Source organism: Amblyomma mixtum, chromosome 6, assembly GCF_055824585.1.
Source record: "Amblyomma mixtum isolate Tamu chromosome 6, ASM5582458v1, whole genome shotgun sequence".
NCBI classification, from domain to species: domain Eukaryota; kingdom Metazoa; phylum Arthropoda; class Arachnida; order Ixodida; family Ixodidae; genus Amblyomma; species Amblyomma mixtum.
Window position 1 is genome coordinate 162366436 of NC_143017.1, and position 25413 is coordinate 162391848.

Genomic DNA, 25413 nt, shown 5'->3' on the forward strand with positions numbered 1-25413 from the left:
TCAGTTACACTTTGTGTTGTAAGCCTTCTGCGAAACCGGAAGGGGTATAGCCAGCCACGGAAGCACCGGAGTGCTGACATAGAGCAGGCCTCGGCTCCGCATCATCTGGAATTGCTCGCTGGACGAGACGTAAACGTCCACACGGGGACTCAGCAGGCCCTCTTTGGGAACCTGCGAGGTGGTAGGCAGAGTGGGCTACGTAAGGCAAGTACAGTGACCGGCGGGTAACGGGACATCATTTCACGTCTTCTAGACTTAAAAGGACTATGCAATGAATTAAAAGTCACTTTTAAATGTTTTCAATACTTAGAAATGACGCTAAGAAGCATTCACACCAAGTATGGGGCTTCGGAAGTGAGCCGGCAATTTATTATGAATTTTTAAAAACCGCGTTTTTTTTAAATTCGCGAGTCGATTGGTGTCTTCGTAGAGACCGACTTCGGGAAAATAGACGTCACTAGTCCCGTGACGTCGGCAGGCCACCACACGTTGTCATTCGCTGGAGCCACGGCAGCCACGACGTCACGGGCACGCTTCCGGTAGCCGTGAAAATCGTCTGCTCGAGCCGCCGCGCGACCCCCTCGGGCAAGCGCGAGCCAGGGTATTGCCTTCACGCATATGTTTTCAATTTACCTCTGTCGCCTCATTCTGTCGGGAGTTCGGGAACCACTTGCAGTGCCTTTGTCGCAGTGACAAGCAAAGAAATCCAACGTGCGCCGCGATCCAGGAAGGCGAAGAGAGACCGGAGAGACGCTGCTGCTGGGGTGCTGGGTGCGACAACCGAAAGTCGCAAACCGAACGTCAGCGAATGACGTATTCATGTGCGGGGCCCAGTTCCAGAGCTGTTTTCTTTATTTTCTGTTGGTGCTCCGCGCGTAGGAGTTGAGGGGGCAGAGGAGGAGCGTGATTTTTAATCCTCTATAACTTCGTTGTTATTGATGCTAGCTCCAAAATTCTTGCGCTGGGGTGATGAGTTATGGAATGCCTATCTCTCGTTTGCTTTAAGTAATCGCAATTAATTTACTGCATAGTCCCTTTAAAACCAATTTTATAACCGACCGCATATAACTGGTGCACCAAAATAAAACGGCACGCATGAGCGGTGATAGAACTGCTTTCCAGCGCGTTCTACCAGTGGAGGAGTACACCACTTTATTTCAAGCCAGCATTATAAGGTCCATGGAGGAAGCGCTCCTGCTCCGCTAAGGCTCTTTGTTTATAATGTCAGCCCGTGAGAAGCCAAGCACTCCCGGAATGAGGGGCAGGGTAAGGAAAATACCATAAATAATGGCAGTGTAACAAGGATACAAAATGTGTTCAGTTTCTCCCCTGGTCTCTCTCCCGACAGTTGGGCCAGTAGGTGTGTAACGCCGTCCGAAGTTACAGAGCGTTAGCGGGGTAAGGAGGGCGTTAGATTGAACTTTGCGAAGTACGTTTGTTTGTTCAGTGTGGAGTGAAGGGTTGATATGGGGCAAGATTGTGAAGTTTTCTCTTACGTTCTCGTAGAGTTCTGCTATTTCTTCTTTGTATGTTGCGGCATCTTCCGCTGACGTTGGATTTGGCTCAAAGCTCACGCATACAGCGAGGGTGCGGCAGATCTACCTTCAGTATTCATAGTCGCCTTACCATCGGCACTGGCGCTGTCGCGCTGCTTCCACCAGTGTTTTTCAGAGGCGCTGTTAATGGCTCTTCAAAGGATTTGTCACTGGCGCTCAGTGATTGGAGGCTGAAGAATAGCCGCGAAACGAAGCACGAACAACAGCAATCACGTGAGCACGGACTCTGAATGTGGTCGCATTCGCGACAAAGCAGAACACGCGGACCACTCTTTCGACACAATGAATGCCAACGATAAATCTCTAAATGAAGCATTAAAAGCGCCCCTGGCAAATACTAACTGAAGAAGCGCGGATTCGGCCGTGCCGGCGATGAGGCGAGCATCACAGCTGCAGGATAGGACTGCCGCACCCTCCCCGTCTGCATGTGCTTCCGCTGCTAGAGAGCGAGCATGGAAGCAGTTTGTCCACCGCTGGCGTGCTTCGTTTTACTTTTGATGCACCTCAACTTCTTCCATGGAAGGGTCAGTTCAATGGCTGATAAATGTGCACAAAGTAAAGCCTGCGCAATGTCCAAGATCCCTATAGAGTACAGCTGATTTCTTGCTGCAGTTGAAGGAAAAAAGAACACGGCACGTAGTCCTTATCAATTTGGCGCTCGGCTGCTGATCCGAAAGACGCGGGTTCGATCCCGGCCGCGGCGGCTGAATTTCGATGAAGGCGAAATTCTAGAGGCCCGTGTACTGTGCGATGTCAGTGCACGTTAAAGAACTCCAGGTGGTAGAAATTTCCGGAGCCCTTCACTGCGGCGTCCCTCATAGCCTGAGTCGCTTTGAGACCTTAAACCCCAATAAACCAATAAACCAATCCTTATCAATTTTTAACCCGATAGCGCTAAAGCTCCCGTTCAGCGGAGAGTCAGGCTGTGTGAGCCATGATGACGCTCATTGGTCAAAAAGGCAGGGAAGCCACAGACGGATTTGAGAAGTGATCAGAACACCGCATGAATTGTGAACAGAAGGTCGCCACATGACTGAAACGTCAAGATGACACATATTATGAATTATCTGCACTGAAAAGAACATTGGAGTCAAATGAAAATCGAATCCGTGATTCTTGGTTCCTGAGTCAGACATACTACCCCTAGGCCTTCGAGGAACGTTCGTTCGACTTTGTTGAAAGACTTATGCGTGTTATGGTAAATAAGAAAAAAAAAATTAAGCTTAAGAACAGTGTCCTTGCTTGCAAAGTCGTGTGTAAAGAGGATCCCTGGCCTCAATGTATAACATTTGAAATGTTTTTATGAATTGGACGCATGCGACGATTGTTCTTCAAAGTTTAACCCACACTCAGAATTTATCCTTTAGCACGGATGATTGCGGTTCATGTCCCGCCAGAACTTTTCGCAAAAGACCAAAGCACCAGACTTACGAATTCCCCGTTCCAGAAGTTCCTGAGGTCCCCGCGGCACCACGCGAGTAGTATTACGGGAATCAGGATTGCAGGGACAAGATAGAGCAGCGCAGGCTGACCGCGCTCCATCATCTGGCCGATGTAGAAAGTCAGCACCAGTCCTGCGCCGTAGCCTGCGCGTATTCGTTAAGTAATCAGATCAGTCGGCAGATGAGCCGCATATGGAATTACGTGTTCAGAAACATTAATATGTAATTCTAATGTAAAGAGTCGTGAAGTTTCATATTTGAAGGAGAGCGCTCTTTTCACAGGTCATTTTTCCTTGCACCACACCTTCGGGGCTTTAAACGCAGAAGATTTAGCGTTTGTTGATGTTAAAACGTTCATCGCCACATAGAATTCATCCCCATGAGCTCCAGCCCGCAATGCGTGCAGCGTATAATGAGTGAACAAGTGTTCCATTGCTCATTTGGAGGTGCTCATTTTTTTTTCTGAACCGCGACTACTTCAAGCACCTTCATGCACCTCACGCATTTCTTCATCCATAGTTTATGCACCACTGTATAAAGGCGGTTTCAAGAGAGTTGTTTCCTAATTATTAAGTAGCTGCGGATTTTTTTATCAATTTTAACAAATATCTGCAAGTTCTTTTTTCTTGACAAAATCGTTATCTGTATAAATTATCCTCAACGTATTTTTCCTTTTGAGCAGCGTTACTACATATGATAAGACCTTTGCTCTCTAATAATTTTTACGGCTGGCGCGAGATCGGAAGTAGGCACTGAAGGTCCACCCACCTGTAGTCTTAAAATTTCCTTGAAACACAAAGACATTCTTGGTCAGTTGGACTAGGCTGCAAGGCAGTAAAGAAAGCTTGAAAAGGAGTCCGACCGACAAAGAATAGCTTTGTGTTTCAAGGAAAAATATAGACTAGCGATTAGCGATCTTTAGAGATGTGCTTAAGTTAACTAAGAAAAACTCGCGTCACGGCCAATGAGAGCTCATTTGCATAAAACTTACAAGCGATAGCAAGCAGGAAGTACCAGGGCCTCCTCTTGACGATGGCATCATACGAGTGGCAGTAAGCAACAGCCATTCCTAATAGGAGCAAGAGGAGAAGTGGCGTAATACAAATTAGTTTTGGAACACGTTCGCAACATGTCTTGACGGCACAAAGAGCACAAGAAGGTGCAAGTATATTAAAAAATGTAAAACGAATTGCGTGTAGTCGTTTTTGCACCTACCTATGCATTACAGCTACTGTACTTGCCTAGAGACAATCGCCACGAAAAAAATGAGAAGACTTGAATGTTATACTGCAGTGATAACTAAGCTTCGAACAATATAGCCACTTGAAGCGAGTCTTATGGACTGAAATGGATAAAGTAAAGTTTAGGTTAGTTTGTAGTATCGAATAACTCAAGGCACTCTAATAACTGACTTCAATGGAACTGACAGGGCGGACTACAAATCCTACAGCAAGAATAACAGCAACTGTTTCACGCACGCCCATCCATGCTAAACGTAGCTTTTTACTTAGGAAAGAGCTTCCTACCAGGACTTCTGGAAGCGCTTATTCCAGCATATGAAAACGCGAATATGGCAAGCACAAACGGAGAAGCCTTGGAAATGTCAGTACAAGCGCTGTGCTAGCGTCGCTATAAAATCTTCTAAATGAACGGCTTCTGTGCAGAGATTTTTTTTCCAACGGCATAACAGTGCAACTGATGTTTTGGGTCTGAAGCCGAATCGTTTTGCTCTTACTTTAAAATTTGCCCCCAAGCAACCTACTTCCATGTGTTATTGTGCACAGGGTATTTATGTTACTTGAATATGATATTGTCGCGTATCAGGAATTTATCTGCGACGAATCACCTCAAGAAAAATATTTACACCGCAACTGTCAGTAGGAGAGCAAAGGATTAATGGATATGTACGGAAGCGGGCAGTGGTCGCCTTCTTCAGTCGTATTTACGTATGACCTATATATGGATTGCTCAGGTATGGATAAATAGGGCTTTGCAAAGAATCTATTTTTTATGATTGTATATACATATAGCTCCATATATGGACATCTACCATATATAAATTTACAGTGTTTCTAGTAGATATGTTCATATTTGCATCATATTTACGTTTACTGCGTATATATGATCTTGACCTAAATATACACATACGGGGAGTTTGGCGAACCTTACCATGTATGAACTTGCAAATTCATAACAAATTCAATATACAAAAGAAAAGCATAGGTTGAGGGATGAAACAGGCCTACTTGTTTGGGTGAGTTGGTTTCGGATGACAAATATAGCGCTCGTAATAAACCGAAGAGGCCACGCCTTAGCGTTACGACAGCTATATCTGTCATCGTGTTGGGGCAAGCACGTGCTCTTAAATCTACGTTGAGACAAGGCTAAATTTGCTGTAATGGAGTAGGAATGTTCAAAGACGTGAGTTTCACACAACGCCACAAACTGCACACTAGTTCTGCTGAAGAGAGCCACAGGACGCTCTTTCGTCCACCTCACATTTCTCGGTTGATGTTCTCTGAGTCCCGCTCAGCTCTTAATTTGGAGCAGCAACATTAAAAAGATCCTATAGGCGTAGTCACCTGGAACGGCGATATCTCCGTAGCCCAGAATCAGAGAATTTCCGCTGCAGGCGGTAGCATCCCCAGAGAAGAAGAGCGGCACCCGCATGAGGACGGGCAAATCTTCCACACCTCTCGCGACGCTTTCCATCACGCTCACGTCTTTCTGCACAACGGATAAAAGTGCACACTCAAGTGACACGCAACACGTAGTTGGATTAGTGCACATCTCTAATAATTTGTAACAAGAGTTTCCAAAATTTGTAATGAAATGAATACCTGCCTATTCATTTTCCAACAGTCACCAACAAGGTGCTTCAAACGACAAAAACTGCCATGCGTTCGCAGTACCCCCTAGAATCTTCCGGCTCTTTCACATATATCTCTCACACGTATTAAATTCACGCGAGTTTTCAGACATACTCATGTACCTTTTCTTTTTTCATGGTTAACAGAAACTACATACTTAATTTACCTCTTTTCTGCACTGAAATTTTATGTTATATGTAAGGAAGAAGGTTAGGACTATTCAGTGCTTCCGTGCACTGTCGCCATCGCTGGTCGCCAGGGCCCGAGTCTCGCGCTGAAGTTACTTTCTCCGGCTGGCTGTTCTGTCCCGCTGCGCCCGCCGTGACCGGTAAATAAATTCCCCTTCATATCGAGTGAGATCAGAGTAAAGCTTTCACACGTAAATAATTGGGATTCAATACTTGGCGACAATATTAGACATTATCAGTGCACAAATAATAACAAAAAACATACAGTAGAGTTTATAAAGGCGAATATATGCTTACCGAGAGTAGGGATGTGACAAACACCATAAATATGTCGTAGAAGAATAGAAGAACAGATAACAATGTAATAATCTGCAAAAAGAAATGATAGAGTTTATTGTTCTGAGTTCAAATCGCATCAGCTTATGATCACGCGTAACAGTCTAAACTCCCCCGTCTCAGTGACCTATGGGTGCCATGTCGGCAGAAATATTCATTTTGAGCCCTGCTAAAGTACTTAATTCCGGGACAACGAAAAAGAAAAAAACTAAATGTTGAGCGAGCTTGTCGGTGTTGTTTCTCGTGTTTTTTAATAAATTATATGATCATTGTCGTGTTCAAGAAAAGTCTATCGACGTGATTGGCAGGGCTTTAGTAAGAACAGAATTCTTCATTTCAGAGTACTGCCACTTCATCGCAGAACTAGTTAAAACGTCAAACCTATGGCAAGACAGATATACTTCGTAGTTTGCAAAAGTAAACCCGGCATGCATTTAACTGCTGAGTTAGCCCAATGTGGTTAAATCCCCATAGTGGGCGAACTCTTAGTGGGAGAAATTAAATTTTTCGCCTATCTTCGTTGCTTGCAAGGTTGGTTATGCAATTAAGCACAATACAAAAATAGTATGACTTGCTCCATACAATAGGCAGCGAAATGTATTTGGTAGCGTCGTCTTGGAATGCCACGGCATAATTTTAAACCCTGGCTAAATTTAGCTGCGACGTCCGATATATTGTTTGCTAAACACAGCAAGCAACGCTGTTGATGATAAGAGAAGTTAAATTCAATCAAGAAAGAATGAAAAGTACAATTGGCCTCGAAATAATAGTCTCCTTTCTTGACGCCCTTCGTTACTTTCGCGTGCCTGAATATTGTCTGCATCAAACCATGCATTCTATGAACTCTTTAGTGTGCCCTGAATTGCAGAAACATGCCTTAAAATTTGGTAGCTGCACACATCGCAGGATGTTGACGGCGAAACTAGAGCCCAAGAAGTTCTGCAGGATCCAGGCGTGGTGGGCCTTGCGGAAGGTTACCCATGTTAAGGGGATGGTCACGGCGCACCAAATAACTATGTGGTGGCGTACTTCCATGCTCCGCACAAAGCAGGGGAAGACCACGTTTGGCATCCTGTGAAAAAAGGTGCACCAAATTAGGCAACCCCCCACTCAAAAGCTCACCTTGACCGCCTTCCGAAAACAGCATTTGGCTACGTGCCTGTCCGATATGCGGAGACATTTCGTAGTCCGTACTAATGGTTATTAGACACATCAAATGCGATCGCTCTACGGCAAGTGCAATGCTGTTTCAGTACGTTACTCACAACACTACCAAAAATCCGAAGAGAAACTTCACGAATGTACTATGAGGGCAAACTTTAGCTCCAAACACCCCATCAACAGAAAACAATTCACCTGAGCTGTAACGAGAAGACAGACCGATTCATCTTCCCAGCGAATGAATCTGCACACCGCATACTCATCAAATGGACACGCATTGAGGTCTGGCTACTGATTCCACGAATACCGCTAAGCTCGTTCAGTTTGAATCCGGATCGTAGACCATATCGAAGCAAGCATTATTTTTATAAAGCTAGCGGCAAATGACTTTGTCTTGCGAGAGCACTTTTGTGCCCAAATTTTATAGCAAAAAATCAAGCAGGTTGTAAGAAATCTATATGCACTCAGAAGGTAGCAACGCCATTTTCTTGTTTTTTCTGCTGAAGTCTGATTGTTAATAGTTTTCTTGACGCATCAACCGGATGAAACTATTCTTCTTTACTAGCTTAAGCAATAGTGCTCGTCAGTGCTTCCACTTGGACTTCCTCCGGAATATTTAATGTCGTTATGCTTGTTAGGTGCACATTTTCACGATAACTGAGAGTTTAGCCTAGTATTTTAAAGATCTATGTCTTATATGCGAAAAGTGTACACTTCTAAACAGAAATACATGTACCCTGTTTGCCAAAAGTAACTGAGCAGCCGCGCAGGTGGCCGGAGCCGGCTCGCAGCCGAGGGGTGGCGCAGCGGTCAACGGCGATGACCCCGGCTTCCCGGGGGTGAGAGTAAAGTAGCTGACGTAAGTCTGCGCCCTCGCTGTCCTTGCTTGCATGCTTGCTTGCATGACAAGAAGTAAGCGGGCAGTCTGTGCGGCGCGCGATATCGTGCCTTCGGAGCGGTGTAACGCTGGAGGAGGGCGCTGTGAGCAGCAAAACACACGCAATACTCCTTTTGGGCTGGCACCAGCTAGAAAAACATGCCTGATTAGTTTCATGGCAGCGTCCATTTAACTTAAACGATTAGGCAAATACCTGCTATTCAGCACGTTTGGCAAAGTAAGGGGGGGAACGGATCTCCAAAATTCAATGGACTCGATGAGATAAAAATGAAGCAAGCCTTTCAAGAGCGCCTATTGCTAATGGAAGTCTTTCCTTACGCATGATCCCCGATGAAAATCTCTCTATTACGAAGACTGCGGGTGAATACATAATTTCTCTCGTTGATTTGGATCTTGCGCATAGCACTCAAGATCTTGTGGCCTGGAAATTCTGGAGACACGGGAATTCTTAGGCTCCGACTGTGCCCTTATACGGCACCTGAAGGTTGCATCAGGCAAGTCTTTGACGAGTTAGTGATGGAAGAACCTTTCCAGAAGGCACACAGCTCCCAAGCAGGTGGCCAGGTAAAGGCGGGCAACACATATCCAATGCGCCAAGTTTTGATGCCGTGGGCCCTATTGAATCATTTCCAAATCGCATCACTATCAGGTTCGGGACACGGTGTTGCTCGAAAAGAACGGGCCGTGATTACTGTGACAATAAGTCAAGTCTTTTTTGGGTCTCGTGTCGTATCTTTCTCGCAGTGTGTTCCTGAAACAAAAAGACGACCTGCGACTCCAGTCAAGAAAATAGTTACCAACGCGGTGCGCAACCAAGTGGTTGAGAATTGAATATGTAGCAATAGGCGCACATGAAACACCTTGCTTTATTTTTCTCTCCGCGAGCTGCATAAAGTGGCAGCACAGAGGGAAAGGGGGCCACTGAAGAAAGTGCATTGTATGCTATAGATACGCTCACCATCTTACTTTGCCCACACTTCCAACGTGCAGAATACGTACTGAAACTGAGAAAAGTTGTGCTGCGCACAACATCCTCCTTCAGGGTGACAGCGCTCCAAAGACGCGAAATCGCAAGCCGCATCTGCTACCCGCTCACATTTGGTCGTCCAAGGAAGGAAAGCCAGGGCGCTGGCTCAAGTCAGACAGTTTACACTCGCAGCCGGGCATCAGGGGCTTGCGACAAGGACCGCAGCGCCGCCGCTCGGCAACGAGACCGCTTCGGCCGTCGGCGCTGCTGCTCGGTTACTTTTGGCAAGGGCGCTACTTGGCAGCATATGGCACTTAAGAAAGCGGAAAGAAATTAAATCGTCCATTATGGTGCACTTTAATCACCACAATGAAAATCACGTGCTGCACGACGTTTTTGCAGAACTGTTATGCAATAGTAGGCAGCTGAGGGGGAGGTGTTCGGAGGAGGGTTTTATCTGTTCATGATCTACATTTTCCTCAAGTTCACCCTGCTTCAACGGCAGTCATTTGCCTATTATGCTTTAATTTCTGCGTACTGCCCTTAGCTCACACTTTATTATTTTTATATTAAGGTACTGCTTCCTTCATTTAATAAATGCAAAATGTTATGCGATGGCACAGAAGCCTCATTGTAGCGTAGGCCCACAGTCTGCCGTTGTATTCACACTCCGCGGAGGTGTGAAGAAAGAGAACAGACTTGGCCGCAAGCAGCATTCCAATCTGTGGCGGCGTGAATAGAAGAGCTACGCAGACCACTGCATTAGACCACTAAGTCATCACTGCAGCCTTCCATCCAGCGTATTAAAATGCCAATCTCTCGGGCTGTGCTTTGGATGTCGTCTTCATCAACTTTCATTCACTACAAAACGACAAAAGGCCCAATATCATCTTCAACTCACAACAGTGCCTCTCGTCCTGTTCTCTGTGTATCGTCGTCTTCATCAACTTTCATCTTTCAAACGCCATGTGCAAAAAAGGCGGAAGAGACATATGGCGTGCACTGAGCGGAATGTAACTGCGGGAGATTTCAACCACCGCAGCATGGTCGCATCGAACAAAAAAGTGCATGCTGTCATATTTTGTGTAATAAATTATATTGATGGTCCTCCTAATTTTTTGGAAGTTGTATAAGTAACTAACACGGTGCTTACCTCATACTGGCGCAGGGTATTAGGAACGACAAGGAGTCGAAGATGACTACCAGCGAAATCACTGAGCCCAGGGTCATGCCGCCAATAAGAAAAAACCCTGCATAAAACGTAGGCAAGATATCAGTTAGATCGAGTGAAGTCATGCTGGCGTGCATGTCATTCCAAGAGTTTAAGAGTTCGCGAACAGATTGTATATTTCAACGTATTAGCGTCTAGACTGAAAGTGCGTCTCCCCATTAGTCGTAGGTTGGAAGACCTACATTTTGCAGGAAAAAGCTGTGAATCAGATGCGTATTCATGGTTCATAGTCAAGCTAGGATACCTTCTAGAATCCCATCTCCACGTCTGCCGTTTCACGTTTCCGGTAGTAGCTTAGGAGATTGTCTAGTTTTATGCTCCTATCTGACAGCTATTTATTACGTAAGAATTTAATGAGCTACACAATTATACGTAGTGACTGGCTTGTTGGTTGATCATGCTGAGGACTACAGCGCAGCATCAACGCAGACAAGAAAGACCAGCACAAACACAGGCGCTTACTAACAAAGGTTGTTAGCGCCTGTGTTTGCGTCCGTCCATCTTGTCCGGGGGGATACTGCGCAGTAGTCCTCAGCACACAATTATATATTTTTATATTTCAGCTATTAGGTTTTGAAAGGGTATTTTCATCTTTTATTCGAAGTAATTGCTTTGTGGCTTTTTCCGCCTGCCTTGTAAGACGTCCCGTTTAATCCGATTACTATCGTTGCTCGGCACCCAACAAAAGTTTATCCTTGAACATCTGAGTATACACATCCAAACTTCATAGCTCGTCAGTTGACAATAACATCAAGGAATGGTCCAAATGTTCACAAACCATGCCGCATATGCATAAAAAGCATTGAAGCGCCTTATCGTGCCAGCAAACATGCTGCCGCTATCATTACTAGCCTTGATTGCGAGGCAACTATGGATGCGTGCAGTTACAGCCCGGCTCGCGGAATAGCTCTCACGGTTATTCGTGTAGCAGTATGCTATAAAGTTACAGAGAAGGAGGCATCGCTTACGCATCTTGTTGAAAAAGTAGTAGAGCATCAGCAGGTTGACAGCCAGCATGAGCACAAACAAGGTGACGAGCTTGCAGTCAACGGGGCACTCGGAGAAGGTCATTTCCTCGTCAAAAATATTCTCGGAGCTAGGAAAGTCTTCATAGTTGTGTGCCCGTGGTCTAGCTCTGCTCCGCGCGTTCGCTGGCTCATGGTTCTGCGACTTGGGGGCCGCACTGGTCTGAGGGGCCGTTGCCTCCAGACCTAGCGAAGTGCTCGAGTGAGCAACCTTAGCCACCGGTGCGGCGTCCAGGTCGGCGTCCTCGTTGCGTGGCTGCTCGTTTCTGGGCTTGGTGCGTCGGTTCTGGGTGATAAGGCTGCGCCAGAGTCCACCACGAACGCATTGCTTCAAACCTACTCTACGGGCATAGAGAGGGATTTAGGCTCAGATGTCCACCACGAACGCATTGCTTCAAACCTACTCTATGGGCATAGAGAGGGATTTAGGCTCAGGTTTGCAAAATTGGACTATACGCCGTAGCCCAATACAACGCAACTCTTTTCTAGAGGCTTAGCTAGCACTGGTGGCAATCTAACGACATAACTACTTCGAAGAACTCCCGAGACGCTTTTGTTTTGTTTTTCTTTCACTTTGTTTAGAAGCAAAAGCGAGTTTAGCATGTTTAAAGGAAAGAAATTTAGACATGTTTAACTTGAGAACAAAATAAATATAAGGTTTCTCTGCTTGTCTACGTGAGAAAGTACCAAGCCTGTTTAAAGCAAGAAAACCACTGAGTGAAAGCATTACAATAACGAATTCGCCATGCCTAATCTCCCTTACGACTGTAGGGAATCAGATTCTGAAATACAAAGAAAAACTGCTCTGTGCTCATAGTGCGCAGGTAAGCTTCTTGTATAGGATGCTCGACTTACATGGGATAGAAACCATTTACTTCAATTACCGTTTTCGCTTTGTTCCCTTCCGTATGCTCCTGCATTTCAAATACTTTAAGAACTCAGCACGCAAGGCCTACCTGTCGTTTGCCCTGCAAAGTTCCCTTACGCTCTCGTGCAGTACAATGCGAATCCAGTGCTTCAAGCTCAGATATACTTAAGGTGTTCGTGGGTGTGGGATGGCTGCTCTGGGCACTCTTCTAAAGCTTTACCTGCTTGTGCCGCGCACATCAACAGTCTAGCAAGGGAACAGCAGTTCGCAATTGACAGCCAGGTGCTGGAAGTAGTAAGAGAAGAAGCGTACTTAGGACAGGTAGTGACAGCTGATACGGATCATGAGAGAGAAAAAACTAGAAGAATAAGAATGGGGTGGAGCGCATATGGCAGGTTCTCTCATATCATGAATAGCAGTTTGCCAATAACCCTCAAGAGAAAAGTCTACAACAGCTGTATCTTACCGGTACTCACCTATAGAGCAGAAACGTGGAGGCTAACAAAGAGAGTTCAGCTTAAGTTAAGGACAACGGAGCGAGCTATGGAAAGAAAAATAATAGGTGTAATGTTAAGACATCGGAAGCTGGCGGAGTGGGCGAAGGGGTTTAATGACATCCTAGTCGAAATCAAGAGGAAGAAATGGGCTTGGGCAGGGCATGTAATGCGAATGCAAGATAATCGCTGGTCCTTAAGGGTAACGAAGTGGATTCCAACAGAAGGCAAACGTACACTCTCAGAAAAAAACCGGCCCAGAGGGGAGTAAAGACAACTTTAGTCCTAAAAAGGGCTCTTTAGTCCCTAAATTTGCACACGACACACTCCTTGCCAAAAATGCGCGCCGTGCGCAAACTCAACGGACTAACTGCCGAGAAAGAGACTAACGGGAGGCGAATCGCAGCACAGCAGCACGCGAAAATTGCGCGAGAAGACTCTGACTGCAATAGTACTCGATTTTTGAAGCGCATGGATGTCGTCTAAGGCCAGTGAGGGCACTGCCGCTGCCTGTGACGAGGCGGATACCCTTTTCCGTGAGAAATAGGCTTCGTGCCACCGAAACGGCTGGCAGCTGTGCAAGTGCATAAACAATTACTACGAACTTCAATACGTGTCAAATGTGAGTTGTAAAAGTTAGGGTTGAGCAAGTACACGTAGTTTCATACCGTTTCCGTTGTTTACGAGCTTATGTGATGCTGTGTAAGTATCGGCGACACTTAGCAGTGAATTCCCTGTCACCGCTCTCCGCCGGTAACAAAAAATGAAGTGAACCATCGCCTTCTACCTTTGTTTTCAACAGGCTGTAATGTGCAGCTGCCAATTGCAAGGAAGAAGACCACCTTATACGCAAAAAAAGAAACGAAAAGAAAACCACTGTTGTGGTTGTGAAGTACCGGCCGTAATGTATACACAGTTCAGCACTTCTTTTTTGGCCAAAACGTGATTTAGACCGTTGTGCGTGCGCATTAAAGCTTACCGCAGGTTTTTTCAAAAGCATATGACACCAAAACCACCACACTGTGATAACAATTTGAGCGGTACAGACAGACCGTGTGTGTGTTTCGCATACAAGGCTTTTATTTTCTACCGTGGACTGTCCTCTGTGGTGGCGTAGTCATATCCGCGCTCGGCTCATAATCCAAAGGTTGTCGGTTCGAATCCTGGTGTTTGCATGTATGTTTATTTCTGTTTCCTTTATCGTTGTTATATGTGTGAAGTTCTGTCGGAAACTATCCCGCTATAAATTACGCTGGAAATTACGCGTCGTTTGCATTTTTTCATTAAATGTCTGCTCCCGGGGACTAACGGTTGCACCCTTTCGAAGGGGACCAACAGTTACACCCTTTGCAGTTAGTCCCGAAAAGGACGATTGCCAGTGGCAGGTCAGTTAGTCCTCAAAAAGACTAACCTCTCGCCCCCTATTCCCCCCTTTTTTCTAAGAGTGTAGCAGAAGGCGGTAGAAAGTTAGATGGGCGTATGAGATTAAGAAGTTTGCGGGGATACGGCGGCCGCAAGTGGCAAAGGACAGCGTTAATTGGAGAGCCATGGGAGATTCCTTTGCCCGGCAGTGGGAGTAGTTAGAATGATGATGATGATTATGCCACGTACATAATGAAATGAAAAGCGAACGACGCGCTTGCGGTATAGCTTACAGCAGCTTCCTCGTGCTGCCAGACCAAAGAGCCCCCACGGACACAGTGGAGCAAGCCATGGTCCAGATGAGCCACCAGCCGATGGTATCCTCCGCTTCCACAACGTATAGCTTAGCTGCTTCTCCTCCTGGGCCGCTAGTGTTTGCCGTAGGCGTCACCAACGCTTTAGAGTAGTCTGGCTGTGGTTGAAATACGAGCGGAACGGATTTTTAGAGAAAACACACAAAAGCAGGTTTTGGAAAACGCTATGGCAAACTTTCAGCCAAGAAAAACAGTCGGAAATACTAACACTTGCGTATTTCCTATTCATTGATTATGCCGCAGTGTTTGTGAGGTGAAAGGTGCATCATTTTCTTCTTGGTTTACACTTCGTGTACGGAATTTCCCTGGCATTGTTACCGAACTTGATTCCAGAGTGCCTTTTGAAAAAATCCACGCACTGTATGAGCTCCATAAGCTTCACGAAAAAGACACAGTTACTGGTATGCACAGGCTTTCAAAACTTGCTAGCTTCAACAAACCGTATGACACTACCTTTCCGTCAAATTCATGCAAAGAAATTGCAGGTATCACCCCACTGCGGACATCATCAGCCGTATACTAACCACACGTCTTTAAAGATGGAAACTGGCCTTCAATATCGAACTGCCATATAGCGAGCCCTCTTTAAAATGAGTATGGCATTGCTTGGCTCGTGTAAGCACCAGAAACATTACGATTCAGCTGCGTTGAGTAGAAGTTAATTTCCTCTTCAGGCAGTTTCAGATTTTTTTAAGATAGCGTTATTAGATTCGCGTAAAAGACGCACGAACTGCCTGAAATATAATTTATTGCGCAACCAGGGAGCTAGCTATCAATGTACTCTTCGGAATTTTGTTGAGGAAACATGAAGCAACAGCTGGCTTTAAATTGCTCCACAAATGGCGCTTTAAGATTTGCAAAGCTCAAGATGTGACATAGCTGTCGTAAAAAAAAGTCAAATTGTTCATGAACACTCATTTACTGTACTAAATAAAGGACATACCTTGAATGCTTGGAGCGCGCTGATGCCTAAGACGCCAACTGTAACATCCTGTCCTGGCACCGGGCCTTCCCCTCCCGCTTCAAAGTATTTCTTGTGGAGCTGCGCCACAGAGAGCGAATTGAAACAGAACGACTGTTGAAAAGCAGAAAGAACGGGTAGACACAAAGGCGACGAGACATTCCCTTTTAACACAGATATGGTACATGCTTGGTTTCCAAAGGTGTTTGTATACGTCCCTGAAATCCTGACAGCATAAAATAATGAGCGCATGCCAAAAACTGAAGCCCTGCTGCGCTAGTAGGAGTCAGCTCTGCTTCTTCGACTGTACACGAGATGGGTATGCTACCGATTGAGCTTCTCATGAAAAGCGAAGAGGAATCGAAAGATTTAAGAAAGAAAGAAAGAAAGAAAGGAAGAAAGAAAGAAAGGAAGAAAGAAGAAAGAAAGGAAGAAAGAGAGAAGGAAAGAAAGAGAGAAAGAAAGAAAGAAAGAAAGAAAGAAAGAAAGAAAGAAAGAAAGAAAGAAAGAAAGAAAGAAAGAGAAAGAAAGAAACAAAGAAACAAAGAAAGGAGAAAGAAAGAAAGAAAGAAAGAAAGAAAGAAAGAAAGAAGGAAGGAAGGAAGGAAGGAAGGAAAGAAAGAAAGCAAGAAGGAAAGAAAGAAAGAGAAAAAGAAAGAAAGAAAGAAAGAAAGAGTAGGAAAGAAAGAGAGAAAGAAAGAAAGAAAGAAAGAAAGAAAGAAGGAAAGAAAGAGAAAGAAAGAAAGAAACAAACAAAGAAACAAAGAAACAAAGAAAGGAGAAAGAAAGAAAGAAAGAAAGAAAGAAAGAAAGAAGGAAAGAAAGAAAGCAAGAAGGAAAGAAAGAAAGAGAAAAAGAAAGAAAGAAAGAAAGGAAGAAAGAAAGGAAGAAAGAAAGGAAGAAAGAAAGAAAGTAAGAAAGAAAGAAAGAAAGAAAGAAGGAAAGAAAGAAAGAAAGAAAGAAAGAAAGAAAGAAAGAAAGAAAGAAAGAAAGAAAGGAAGAAAGAAAGAAAGAAAGAAAGAAGGGAAGATGTGCTCAGTGGTGTATATAGAGCTCCTGTATATCATAGTAAGGTGTTATTTTTTTTCCAACGCACCTCCGGCTCTTGCATTGGCCGAACGCGATAACGTAGCACCAAATGACAAATTCTGATGCCATCACGTGTCTCGCACATTCTTCTTGCGTTTAGCTGCCACCTTCACTTTCGCGATCGGAGGATTCCCCAACTGCTGCACCACGCATTCTTATGAAGAATATTCTTTTCCGCCAAGCTGGTAATACGTTCGCCAGTGAAGAAAGCTGAGTGAGGCCTGCTGCTCAACGTTGCGCTACTGAACTGAGTGTGCGTGGCCCCAGAGTTCTACGTAGTCGCGCGGGCTACTGCGGAAATCTTAAGTTGAACAGTTATGAAGAGAGCCAGGTTCTAGCAGGAAAAATTCGCGTAATCACCGCAGTGCAAGGCAGTCGAATGGCAGCAGAGAGCAGAGTCCGCAGCGCTTCGGGCGGTACCAACGCGATGTGGTGTAACAGTTCATTGTTTTACGCAACTGTTGACCACAAATTATCATAGGAGGTCACGCGCAAACGCTTCCGCTGCATATGTTTAGTACGCAAGAGGCCTCCAGCAACTGCGGTATGCGCATAATTGGGGAAACTGTAGCTATCTAGAAAATCGGAATACCGCCTTTGCCAAAAATATTCTCCCAGCAGGGTTTGCTAGTGTGCCGTGTAGAATGGCTTTTTTAGCATCACCAGCGTTTGAAACCACTCGAAGGAGACATGAACTCTCTTATTCATTCCTACGAAACTAAAAACCTTCAGGGTTTCCAGAGCGCCCCACTTCATCGCATGAAAGTAAGCCCCTTGAACTGTATACGTTTGACAAAGGTTTCACCGAAACCGCGACATTTCATAAATTCGTAATCTACATGGCACTGCTCTGTTTGAGGCTTTAAACCCCGTGCAACTGAAGGTGCATTACAAAGGTAAGAGAGCTAACAGACATGTAAAATGGGACACAAGAAGGCATCGCGAAAGTATCCAGTTTGCCCAAGAGTTCCTGTTACTGAAGTCACTGTGTATTGCTCCACGTGCACAACAATTTTTGGTAAGTGCATGCGCTCTTCATCCTATGTCTCGTTCTATCCGTAATCATACGTTTCTAATCTTGCGGAATACGGAATTTGGCCGATACTGCGTAGACATACCTTGAGGTCGGAATTTCGGACTACAATGAGGGAGAATGTGTTTGCAGAGACTGCCTGGACCAGTGCATCCTCAAAAGGACACGCCTTGTCGAGCTCGGGCAGGACGAGAAACACGTGCTTGGCGGACGCCTTTTCCAAGTCCAGCTCGCAGCTCTGGTTGGCATACCGGTACTCAACGCCTCGGAACACCTGTGCAAAGAATAACGCGAATTAGAGAAATTGTACCAAGGAAGCATTTCGACAGTCTTGCCTAACGCTAGCGAGTAGTCATCGTTAAACTAGTCGTCGCAAGGCAGTTACTGACCTCTGGCTGCGCAGGTCAACCGAACGCCACTTTCAGCTTACGGTATGGCACCCATCAAAACACACTACAGAGCGAAACAGTGATGGCGGTAACGCGCAATCAGTCTCAAGATGACTGAAGAGCTCGCTCTGTCCCGAATTCCTGGTAATATGTCCGTAGCCTAAAAGAGTGAGGCCTCCGCCACCCTAAAGCACTCCCCACCAGTTACCTACCCACCACATTCTCATAGATGGGGGGCATCCCGCACACCCGCCATCGCCCTCGATCAATCCCCACCTCACCGCCACCAACCTCCACCCTCAAAAGGCGCCATCTACCACCTACACAACTCCGTCCTCCAGCAGCGACATCCACCACCAACCCACCTTCTTCCACACTCCACAAGGCCAACACCCATTAAAAGCGCAAGGATTAATGAAACGGTGAAATGACGGCGAAATCGAAAACAAAGATGCAGTGCAAGAGCCAGCTGTCCTGCAGAAGCATCGCCCGCCAATCAACTATCCCGTAAGTAGAAGACTGGCCACCCACCCGCTGCCACCCTCGGCCTACCTCCACAACCTACTACCACCCTCCAAAACCGTCACCTATAAACCACCCAAAGAAAGTTGTGGCTCGGCTCGAGCCAGTCAGCAAGCCCGTGCACTTTCCTTTTCATCCTTCTCTCAGTCGCAACAACAACAACCTCAGCCCAGCTTCACCTTAATTCCAGAAAAACTGTCGCGTGTGTGAAGCCTGAGTTTAGAGTACATTTCTACCTGACTGAGATACATGACACAAGTAGAAGCTCATTTTCATCGCCGTTGTAACCCTACAGACTCTTGACACAACAGGATAAACTGTACCAAGTAGCAACGCACCAGCGTTTGTATTTGATTGCATGCTGTTTTCCACAGAATGTTGGGCTCAAGCGGATTCCTGGCGGGACTGGGATGCATATATCTTTACCGTTTTTGATGCACATAAAAGGATAATGCATTGATTTATCTATCCAAACAGAATTACCATTGAATCAGCAGGAAAAAAAAAACGTTTCTCACTCCACACAACAAAATTGCGAGGAAACTTGTTTTTACTCGACGTTAGAAGCATATATTTATTATGCCTTGCAACTTCCTGTGGGTGCCAAAACAAGAATAGGCCAAGGGTTCCAATCCGCACGAAACACCAGCCCAAAAACTTCGTCATTTCATAGCGAAAGCTCAATCATTGTATGCATAAGGTTAAGAATCTACTCACTTCTTCCTGCTCATTGTGTCGTGGTAGCCTGAATCTCGTCGACAGGAAGCAGCAGTAGGGCGACACGGTGCCATCAACGCCGCGATATAGCAGTATCCCGTACGCTGGCATGCCGAAGTTCTGAAATGAAACACATCATGGCTGAAGCCCGACACTAAGCAGGAGTGTTCTGTACACGTTAAGGCAACATATTCGCGAAAAATGTCCATTTTCCAAATGGACTCTGAAGCCCTCAGCTTTCCTATAGTTCAAATGAAGATTGTCTATAGGTATCGCAACTTAAAATCGTCCGTAATTAGGTTCTGGTAAAATGTTATTGTTATTGTGCACCTGCCCGAAGCTTTTAAATGTCAGAAAACCGCCCAGACCAACTCATCGAGTTCGACAACTGAAAAGTAGAAACGCCGAAACTGCGGCCACGAACAGTAGGAAGCTTGCGTGGTCGCATACAACTTAAGTTTGCAGTGAAGCTCGGCCCACATTCAGGAAAACTTCTCTTGTCACCTAGAAAAGAAGCTAATTACAAGAAAAAAGTTATAAGCTCTAGAAGTTTTACACCTGGCTTGTTTAATAAAGTCAAACGTTAAAAAGCTAATTTCGTTTACTTTCGTGACTGGCTAGCAAAGTAATACAGTACGCCGCTGGCCGTGGCTTAGTGTTAACTACTGCTATTTTTTTTTAAAGATTTATCATGCTATAGCAATGTCAGTCGTTTGCATTTCCCTAAGTCATCGGCTCTCTTCCCTGTCGTTCCCCTTTTATTCCTTTTCTTTTAATGTTTAGATCACCCACTTAGATAACTACACAACAGCCCCTTGAACAGTTCATTCTCGGCTGTCGATGCTGTCTGATCATCACAACCGTATGAGTATTTGTCAACTCCTTTCATGTTTAAATTGGCAACTTTCGGCCACGTCGCTTTATGATGTCTGCAATAGCTCTGTGGAAGCGAGGAATCTCTTTAGCGACGTCCGTGAACTTGACAACAGCCGCGAAGAATAACTGTTTTTTGAAGTCAACGGTAGAGAAAGTGAAGGCAGACGTTCCTGACAATCACAGAGTTCACTTTGTTGACTTTGTGATATCGTGTAGTTTGAGTAATTTTGTTAAAATGCTTATCGTGACTAGAGCGCAAAAGTTACGAGTAATCTATCAATTCATTTGATCTCCACTATGTGGGCGCCTTTTTATCTGCAGACAGCTTGGCCTTTTTCGTCATCACATGAGAAGAAATTACGCGCATATCTGAGAGACTTCAGGTTGGTCATTATAGCAGAGCTGAATACTATGCCAGATGAATCAGCAGATGCGACGTTAGGCACGATGGTCGCAAGCGACCATGGCTACTGGCCACCACGGCAATAATTCTGTTGTGAGGGATCGGAAAAAGTTCTGGATGTTACTTAGTAACCTAAAGCTGCAGCCGGTAATGAGGAATAATGCGAGGTTTCTGGGTTCCCGATAACGTATCCGAGCGCTGACCCATCAACATGGGATAGGATAGGAAAACTTATGTCCAACAGAAAGAGGGTAGCCAGAGGGCTACCCGCCTAGACGACGGCAGAAAGGTCTTGACTCTCGGCGGCGGCTTCGGCCAGTCGGACGAGTTGCAACTAATGGGAACCTTCCTTTTGTTTGTTTCTGCCTGCACTAATAATTCTGTGCGCATACTTTGTTCTTGCTTAAGTTTAATGGATTGTCTTGCCTCTTTCGTTTGTAGATGTGCACTTTTTAATTAGGCATTAAGTCTCTTGTGACTAAAAGACATGAATATCACTGTCCTAGTCAAAGAAATGTCATTCATCTTCACGCCCGACCAGTGAGCATGGTCTCCGTTTCTCGACGTCCTGGCCTTGTTGCGTTGCAAGACACTGCTGGCCTGTGGGCCCGCGAGCTCCGGAAACTTTGTGCCGCGAGCGTTCCGACCTTTACTCGGCGTCGCAGGGTGCCGGCCTCGTTGCGGACGCGGGACTCATGTTCGGCGTTCGAAAACGCGAACGTAAATGCCCAGAGACGCGAACTAGTGGACACGGCGTTCGAGAACGCGACCGTCAGCGCCCTGGGACGCTTCCTGCCGAGAACGCGCAGCGTGGTCACGTGGCCACGGCGTTCGAAGGAGCAGCAGTGAACGCACGGGAGTCAACGAAGAGAGTCGTCCTCCAGCAGCGGAAGAGAGCAGCTGCTCGGGGAGCCAGCCTGTACCTTTCAAGGGCCTCGGGCCCTCTTTTCTTTTGGGTCAAAATCTTGTAATAAGGGCCCAATTCCCAGCCTTCACCGAGTCCACAGCCCGTACCTCGCAACAGCCTGAGGCCCCAGCTCAACTGGCGACGACAGAGGTGCATCGTTAGGCCTACGTTCACCATGGCTTATGGGGTTTGGTGTTGTCGGCTCTCTAAAATCACTGACGGTGTTCCCAGTGAGTTGGAAACGTTGAATAGTTAGAGAACGTCACGCAGCGCCAGTTCTCCGCAGTATATGATACATGGTCTTGTGCAAACGTAAGCCTAGCTCTTCTATTTGCTTCTGAGACCGCTTGGTTCTTCGACGGTGCAATGCTTCGCGGAACAGCTCGTACTAACGACGTCTAATGGTTGACGTGTTGGCTCACAACTCAAAGATGTCCCTTTAACAGTGAGCCGTAAGGCTGGGTATGTCAGCCGCAGCGGCCACAATAAGCACGCTTCAATGCTTGAACATAACCCGCTGTCTGTGCCCACGGGGCAAGTTTCCGAGCCTTCGATCACCACAGAATATCTGGAAAATTCTGTTAATTGTAAACAGTGGACGGCCTGTTTCCTTTGCACTGACGGGACGCTGCATCAAATGAAGGCAAAGAGAAACGATTAGCGCTCTCTTTCTAGGCAACACGCTAACGCGTGGATGTTGGATTCCAGTGTATTCAAGCTTTTCTGGTTGCGATAAAACTGCGCTCACTACCAGAAACAAGTGATTCCGCAAATGTCGCGTTGAACACCAACCGCAAGCCGATAGGTCTTCTTTACTCCTCGCATCGCAACCAGACGCTGATAACACGACGCACTTTGCCCTCCCCTTATATACGCTCGCGATATCACCCAGTCCACACGAACCCTTCCTGTACCCTCTGCCACCACCCCAAAGCCACCCTCGACCATATTCTTTTCCTCTGCCCGGCGGATCCTCCCCCGCGGGGCCTGGAGCACCTTACCTCATGGGAGGCTTGGGAGACCCTACTGCGCTCCGAGGACCCGGCCAAGCAAGCCATCGCCACCGGCCGGGCTGCCAGCGTCATGAGCCTCCGGGACATGAACGTTTGAGTGCAGTGGGGCCGTGCGGGGGCCCAAGGACCGACGTGTCCAAAACTCCCTTGTTATAAATAAAGTTTTCATCATCATCATCACGACGGTGATGGAAGCGAAATCAAAGCGCTCCAAACCAGGGAGCTAAGAGCGCTTGCTTCCCCCACCGGAGCCACAGCTGGTGCTACCAGCAAAGCCACCCGGAGCAAGTTGAGACAGGTTGGAAGCGTGAATGTGGCGTTCCAGTGGCAAAGCGAGAACATGAACTTCAAAGAAAACAAGCAAAACTATCGCAAACCGGATGAGCATGCCTTTCTCTGATGGCGGGCAGACGTAATCGACTGGATCTTTTGCCAATTGCTTCGCTATTCGCATTTCATTGTATGCCGACTGAAGCTGTGAATACAAGGTGTTAAGCGGTCGTTAGGAGAGCGGAAAGTTCGCTCCGTATTTTTCACTTCGGTTGTGTTGTTGCGACTGACGGAAGGATGATAACGAAAGTGCCCGGGCATACCCACTGGCTCGAGTTGAGCCACAATCGCTGCCACGTGCAGGCACCTAGTGTTTGTGAGGGCCGGCTCCTTAATAGTCGGTCTCATTATACCATCCTGTATCACATCCTTTCATCATCACCATCAGAAGAGGAAAGCTGAAAGATGTGATATTGAACAGATGCACGTCGCAACAACCACATCCGCCGAAGCGACGACGCCGGCTGCAACGGATACCCCAATGATCCACTTCCCCCTCGTTCACTTCCGTGAAGAGAGCAGTAACATTATACTTGGAAGGCTGCTCAACCAGTCATAACAGCTCCATGTGCAACGGGCGATGACGCCCCGGACGAATGTCAGGCTACGGTGGCTCTCTTAAGACAAGAGTTCGTCACGTCTTCAAGTGTAGTTATAGTACAGTAACGTTTTCGTAGTAGATGACCAGAAGCGGGAGAAACAGACTTCAAGTATATAGAAGCACTCCGCGGCTTTGTGAACGCGTGCAACCATGTGCAACTATGCCGCATCTGAAAAAATGCTACGCGATGAACAAGCAGCTTCAGGCGCTGCGGTACAGGCAGATGTGTTATTTCATTTAAAAGACGCAGGCACATACCAGATAAAAAATGTGTAATAAGAAGCGGTGGCACACACTCTAAAACAAGTAGGTGGAAAGCGCAGTCAAGTGCGAAAGCGGTAAACGAAACATCTAAGATAGGCCCTAACATTGAGAACTTCCCTCGGATAGCTCAATTACTTTGACGCTTGGTCAATGCTATAGTGTTCTACAAAATAATTATCTTCAGCCGTGCGCAACAGTGGGCGCTATTATCCCCAGATGTCCCTCATGTCTGTAGTCGAGAGTGACAGTTTCATTAAAAGGAGATTGCCCAGGCACACCTATATGAAAACGTGTAAACAGTGTTGGAAAATCTAGGAACAGCTTTGTTACCCGGGCCCCACCTGAGAGTCAGCTGCTTACCTGTGTTCCTCATCTAGACTTAGGTACCTTCACTCTGCTTAAACCGGTCATAGTTTCTAAGCAATGCCCGATGCGCAAGCGCCGGCTTGTGGAGCTAGCTGCGCCTGCTCCGTGGCAGGTGCTACAGCCGTATCGAACTCTGTTAACCTGCCTTGGTGTCATCAGTTGCGAAATACGCTACCCTGCCTTCCGCTTACCGTAGGGCTCCGAGCCGCCGCCGCCGTCGCCATGCTCTGGAACGCAGCCCCGAGCAGCAGCCACTGCCGCAGCCAGGCAGGCGCGGCGGCGTCGAGACTGCGCCTGCGAAGGGCCATCGGCCAGCGGGATGTGTGCCAGAGCGCGGTCAGTCGCTGCGCAGCTCTGATTTGAGGCCGCAGGCAGGCACGCTGCTCACCAGTTGTTCCGCTTCGTCTTCATCTTCTTGTTCTGTAGCGCGTTCGCGCGCGAGACTTCAGCACGAACAAGAGAGCTATCCCGGCAGGATGCAATGATTAGAAAGCGACGACTACTTAGTTCACAGTGTTTAGTTTGTTAGAAAAAAAAACGGAGAGGACGTTTACCACCGGGATCGTGGACTGGCGTAACGTCGTTTGAATATTTGGATCTGCGGATTCTTGTAACGCAAACCATGTACGACAAGCGTTCTGAATGCGTTCTCCTCTATGTTCCACCAACCACACATTTTCGGGCTCTGTCATCTGGCTGTTGTTGTTGTTAGTTTTTGAAATGATGGCACATGCCTACACAGGGGGGGTGGTGGTGAAAATATTTTAATGAAATAGTTTAGGAGGTTGTAGCGGCATCGACAAGAATCAGGAGGCAGAGGTTTGCTATTCACCTGTACAGAATAAAGGGGAAAGAAAAGCACGCGGGTGAGCAACACCGGTAGATTCTACCTCAAGTAGGGCGTGGACTGAAAAGGGATAAGAGTTTGGATGAAAAAAAAGAGAGAAAAAAGAAAGAAAAGACAAAAATTGAATAGGTCAAAATGTAAAAGAAAGTATTGCAACATACGAGCTAAACTTTAGCTTCATCTTCTTTTTCCAGGGACACGGCCGCTGTACATATGAATTTATTTATTTATTACTTTACAGTAAATCTGTCTCTTCATGGTCTGTTTGGAACAGGTAATTAGCTGAAGTCGAGAATTCGATGAAAACCAGCCTGGTTAGGGAC

General features: G+C 46.4%; 1 protein-coding gene across 1 annotated transcript; it reads right to left on the reverse strand.

The window, feature by feature from the left end:
- On the reverse strand, positions 1-24554 carry LOC149341035 (uncharacterized). The gene is made up of 13 exons (XM_089547488.1): positions 24435-24554; positions 19484-19603; positions 17941-18129; positions 15716-15814; positions 14692-14870; positions 11618-11973; positions 10572-10668; positions 7269-7464; positions 6354-6425; positions 5581-5725; positions 3990-4067; positions 2988-3142; positions 1-171 (listed from the first exon to the last, which is right to left on the reverse strand). The coding sequence occupies exons 1-13, from the start codon at positions 24549-24551 to the stop codon at positions 1-3; spliced, it is 1974 nt and encodes a 657-aa protein (XP_089403614.1). The 5' UTR covers positions 24552-24554.
- Positions 24555-25413: the final 859 nt, after the last annotated feature.